Source organism: Tupaia chinensis, unplaced genomic scaffold (genome assembly GCF_000334495.1).
Source record: "Tupaia chinensis unplaced genomic scaffold, TupChi_1.0 Scaffold000685_1, whole genome shotgun sequence".
NCBI lineage: Eukaryota > Metazoa > Chordata > Mammalia > Scandentia > Tupaiidae > Tupaia > Tupaia belangeri.
In genome coordinates this window covers 2,588,429-2,593,615 of record NW_006160208.1, presented here as the reverse complement: position 1 = coordinate 2,593,615, position 5,187 = coordinate 2,588,429, and the positions used below count along the sequence as shown (strand labels likewise).

The 5,187-nt window shown below is 47.6% G+C and overlaps 1 protein-coding gene across 1 annotated transcript; it reads right to left on the bottom strand.

Annotated features, from left to right (window-relative positions):
• Positions 1-1,741: 1,741 nt before the first annotated feature.
• Positions 1,742-4,611, bottom strand: SLC25A4 (solute carrier family 25 member 4). Its single transcript, XM_027776598.1, has 3 exons — positions 4,038-4,611; positions 3,382-3,522; positions 1,742-2,213 (listed from the first exon to the last, which is right to left on the bottom strand). Exons 1-3 carry the CDS (start codon positions 4,594-4,596, stop codon positions 2,056-2,058), a joined length of 858 nt encoding a protein of 285 aa, XP_027632399.1. The 5' UTR covers positions 4,597-4,611; the 3' UTR covers positions 1,742-2,055.
• Between the last annotated feature and the right edge of the window lie 576 nt (positions 4,612-5,187).

Sequence of the window (5,187 nt, the reverse complement as noted above, 5' to 3'; positions counted from 1 at the left end):
ATCTGGTTCTGTTCTTTCAAGGTCCATCTCCTACCTTTCCTGGTTTATCTCCCAGCTTCTCTGAGTCCTCAGCCAAGATTTACTGTTTAACCATTACCTGCTGTAACAATGCCATTTCACTCACTCCTCTCAGCTTCTTCCAGGGAAGGTTCCTGTTTCTGTGTGTATCTTCCAGAGCCTGACAAGTATTAAATACTAGCGTGATATTGACTAAATGCCCCCCTTAATATGTTGAAATCTTACTTCTCCCCAGGGTGACAGTATTAGGAGGTGGGGCCTTTAGGAGGTGATTAACTCATAAGGTTGGTGCTCTCATGAGTGGTAACAGTGTCTTTCAAAAGGGACCCCAGGGAACCAGCAGTTAGCGTAATTGCTATGTCGCTGGACTCCCACGTAGTCGACCGCTGTTCGTGTCCCGGACCCAGTGGCTTAAAACTCACGCCGGGCGCGTGTGCGTGCGTGCCCAAGATCCCGAGAGGAGAATGGAGGAGAAGGGATTGCGGCGTGACCATCCCCCCTGGGGGGGTGATTTCTCGCTTTCTGTCTCTATGTCTCTCTCTTGTCTGGTGAGCACACGCGCCCTATAGCGGGAAAAAAAAAAAAAAAAACCTCTTCGAAAAAGGGACCCCAGAGATCTCTTCCCACTGGATGAGGATAAAAGCAGTCCAGGGCCTCCAACCCAGAAGAGGGCCCTCACCTGAACCCAACCGTACTGGTACCTTGATCTTGGACTTCTAGCCTCCAGAACTGTGGAAAAACATTTCTATTCTTTATAAGCCATAACCATCTATGCATTATTACAGCAGCCCTTGCTAAGACAGCTGATTTTCACTTTTCACTTGCTATAAAATTCTAGGCAAACAAATTCTCTTAAAGCACATTTCTTAATCATGCAAAAGTCTCTTTTTTTTTCTTGGAGAGGTTTTTGCTATAGGGCACGTGTGCTCACCAGAAAGATGGAGAGAGACAGAGAAACCAAAAGTGAGAAATAACCCCCCAGGGGGATGGCCACACCACAATCCCGTCTTCATTCTCCTCTCGGGATCTTGAGCATGCACGCACAGGCGCCCGGCGTGAGTTTAAGCCACCGAGTCAAGGACTCTAACTGTGGTCAACTACATGGGAGTCCAGTGACATAGCCATTATGCCAACTGCTGGTCCCAATAATGCAAAATTCTTGAAACTGTGAATTAAAGTGGTTAGCAAAGCCTCAGAATGTCTAAAGTCCCTGAAACCAGGTGGGATTATGGAAGCCGTGTTCCATTTTACTCCGAAGCCTACAGCAACACCACATGGAGCAGGACAGAGTGCAGAACCTGCTTCAGTCTGAAAAACAGGACCGTAAGTATAATAGATGCTCATGTAATATATATCCCATGTAACATCTGAGATGGAGCAGCTTGGCCACCGATTGACAAGTTATCCTAGAAAATAAGCACTTATGGTCTATCTATATATTTTAGAGATATTTTTGCTATTGGCAGTGTGTGCTTGCTGGAGGAACAGAGAAACAGATAGAAATCACCCCCTAGATTGGATGGCCATGCTGCAATTCTGTCTCCTCCATTCTCTTGGGATTTTGGACATGCATGCACATGGCGCCTGGCATGAATTTCAAACTGCTGGGCGTGGGACTTCAACTGTGGTTGGTTATATGGGAGTCCAGCAGTGTAAAATTATGCCATCTGCTGGCCCCCTTTAATATGTTTAGCAGTTAGTAAGTTTAATAAAATAGAGAACATGCATTAAGTGGTCTTTATTTGATATTTCACATTATTTCTTCAATATCACCTTCTTCAGTTCATTGTACAAGTATGATACGTTATTTTCTATTTGCTGTGGGAATTTAAATGTAAAATAAATACAAAATACATCTGTGGTTTAATGAACACTCAAATGAAGCATTTTTTTTCTGAGGTATTCCTTTCAGTCTGGTTTTTATACCAGATCGGTCTTTTTTACTTCCCCTAGGAATAGTCTGTTAAACCACACAATGGATCTGTGAACTTGGCAGCCAAGTCCACCATGAATCAGTGAACTGGAGTTTTAATTCCATTAGACATATTTTTTGATCTCATCGTACAATACCAGCACAAAAGCACCGCCCATGCCTCTCAGTACATTGGACCAGGCACCTTTGAAGAAAGCCTTGGCTCCTTCATCTTTTGCAATCTTCCTCCAGCAGTCCACCGTCCCAGTGTACATGATGTCAGCTGTGGAGAGAAGTATCGGTGAGGGCTCTGTGATGCCGGAGGACACAGACCTCCTCTGAGACGTACGCACAGCGTCCCGGCTGTGTAATGAAAGTCACTGGGGCGTTAAGCTTGAGTTCTACACAAGACTGGACTGCACATCTTCCTGCGTGGACGTTAGTCTGGGCCTCCTGTCATTCCTACTCCTTTAACTTGGGGTCAGTGAAGAACAGGGACAGTTAACCAGCGAGTGCACAGACTGTCAAACTGTAAACCAGGAAGGGGGTGGAGTTGGGAGCGTTACATGCTTTTCTGCAGATGAGAAAACAGGTCTACTCTCAGATTATACTCTCCCAAGATTATGTAATAAACGATGAGGCTGAACCGTGCAACTGCTGACGTTTGACTGGCTTCAAGGACGGTTTACTATGCTTCGACCTACAGAAGCCCAACTTTTCATATCACAGCAGACGGCTTTAAGCCACCTGTCCCCCAGCTGACACACCCTCTGCCACTAATACTTACAGTAACTGCATGTAGTTAGAGAAAAGCAAGCAGCAATTCCTTCTAAATGAGCTCGTTAGGTCTTTCCCTGGTTTCTGCAGCAGCTCTGAGGGAAAAGGGCCCAAGGTCTCTATAATGCTGGACGTCTAGTTAAGTTCACCTCGACATTTCTCATTTTTGATGTTCTGATCATCTCTTTAATATTAGGTCATTGAGAAAGTCACGACCTATTTATGTTTTTCTTTGCAAAAATGTGTCATGACTTTGCTGATGACCCAATAAAAAAAGTCTCCATAAAGAATAGTTGGGAATATTAGGGGGAGTTAGTTACTATCTTTCTTCCCTAAATCCTTCTTAGAAAATACAGTTTTGATGATTAATTTAGGATAATAACAATGGAAAGGAACTCCGAATAGCATTCTTTGAGCAAAAAACAAGGAAGGTGATGATTCAGCCCCATGGTGCAGGTGGTGGGGCACCTGTGTGATGCTGGAGCCATGAAGGCCAGAGATCAGGCCCCAGGCTGACCTGAGCATGCTGGACATCTGTAACGCTGGGAGGCCGGGGGTGATCGTGGCATGGGGAGACCCTGTCAAGGGGACCTGTCCCTCCCGCTCTCTCAAAAAAAAAAAAATGTGTGTGTGTGATCTATAACCCTCTTTAAATCAGCAGGACTCAGACTTACCTCCTTTCCGGCCAGACTGCATCATCATCCTACGGCGAACAGTGTCAAAGGGGTAGGACACCAGCCCTGCGACCGCTGTCACACTCTGGGCAATCATCCAGCTCACAAAAATGTGCACGTTCTTGGGGTCAGGCAGCATCCCTGTGGGTAGAGTCAAGGAGCCAGGTGGCTGTGAGGGGCTTGCTCTCAGCAGCCGGGCACAGGGCGGTTGGAGGGGCAGAGGCTACTGCGTCTCCACACCCCGCCCCTTTAGGACCTCTGCTCCTATGAGGACACCTCACGTAGAGCACTCAGCGGCTGCCCAGTCTGGGTCCAGGGAAGCCAGTGTTCCGCTCAGGACTTGTTGAAGCTGCTTCAGGCTGAGCTCGGTAACTGACCCAGCTGTGTCGGGGCAGTCGTGCACCCCCTTCTTCCTCTCTGAATAACTCAAGGCTAGAGTTTAACTCAACGGAGGATGGAGAAACTGTAGCTACTCATTTATTCACACCACAACACCTCCTCATTCAGATGGTTCAGTTTAGCCCAGAGACTATGGGGGAAATAAGATTCATAAAGTCCCCTCTGTCATATAGATCCTATAAGATCCTCCCCCATCCCTCACACACACGACCCTCTTCCTGACCCCTCACCCGCTGCTCCCCTTTCCCCTTTCTCACCCTTGGCCGTGTCATAGACTCCAAAGTAGGCAGCTCTGTAGATAATGATGCCCTGCACGGAGACGCTGAAACCCTGGTAGAGACCCCTCAGGCCATCGGACTTGAAGATCTTGGTAAGACAGTCGCCCAGACCACTGAACTCCCGCTGGGCGGCACCCTTGCCCACATCTGCAGCCAACCTGGTCCTGGCAAAGTCCAGCGGGTAGACAAAGCAGAGGGAGGTGGCCCCAGCTGCCCCACCGGAAGCCAGGTTACCGGCAAAGTAGCGCCAGAACTGCTTATGCCGATCCACGCCCCCCAGGAAGATCTGCTTGTACTTGTCCTTGAAGGCGAAGTTGAGCGCTTGGGTGGGGAAGTAACGGATCACGTTGGCCAGGTTACCCCTCCAGAAGGAGAGGAAGCCCTGCTCCTTGGGGATTCTTATCACACAATCAATGATCCCTTTGTACTGCTTCTCCGCACTGATCTGTTTGCTGGCATGCTGGACCTGCAGGAGGGCCGGAGGGGGTTGGGTGACAGAGGACAGAGCAGAGGGGAGACAGGGAAAAGGTTTTGGCATTTCCTACATCTCCTTTTGGAAGAATGTAGAACATCAGCGAGATACTGAAGAAATGTAAATAAATGCTAGTTACATGGAGGACAAGCAAACATCCAATTTGCTCAGTTCATTGGGGTAGCTGAAGGAAAAAGGTCTGTCCTAAATATAATAAGTGAAAAGGTGATTGAATAATGTAAAAATAGTCATTTGTTTATTGTATTTCCCCCTACACGCCAGAACTAGAGCAGGGGTTTATTGGAAAACATGGATAAAGACCCTTGCCCCCGACTGCTCTGGGCTGTGTGGACACCGGAGGCAGGAAGTGGACGTGAGAGTCAGTCACCCTCCCCTGGGATTCGGGTCTCTGAGTAGTAAATGCTCTAACAAGGTGAATAAGCCAAAAAAATGTGAAGCAGAGTACCCAAGTAACTGTTGAGGGTTTTTTGTTGTTGTGAGCAATTCGATGGGGTTTCTGTTGATAATTTTGACTCCCAAATTAGGCTATTTCTCATTGTGGGGCTCGAGTTGTTTGGGCTGGCGGAGAAACACCAGAGAGAGAGGATGGTGATAATAAGCCTGTGACCAGGCAGGGGAGGAAATATAAGGTGACCT

Excerpts from the sequence above, each read along its gene's own strand:
- SLC25A4 (XM_027776598.1), bottom strand. The coding sequence starts at position 4,596 with ATGCCAAAACCTTTTCCCTGTCTCCCCTCTGCTCTGTCCTCTGTCACC. Across the intron at positions 3,523-4,037 it reads AGTCTATGACACGGCCAAGG|GGATGCTGCCTGACCCCAAG; the intron begins GTGAGAAAGGGG and ends CTCTACCCACAG. Across the intron at positions 2,214-3,381 it reads GCAGTCTGGCCGGAAAGGAG|CTGACATCATGTACACTGGG; the intron begins GTAAGTCTGAGT and ends TTCTCTCCACAG.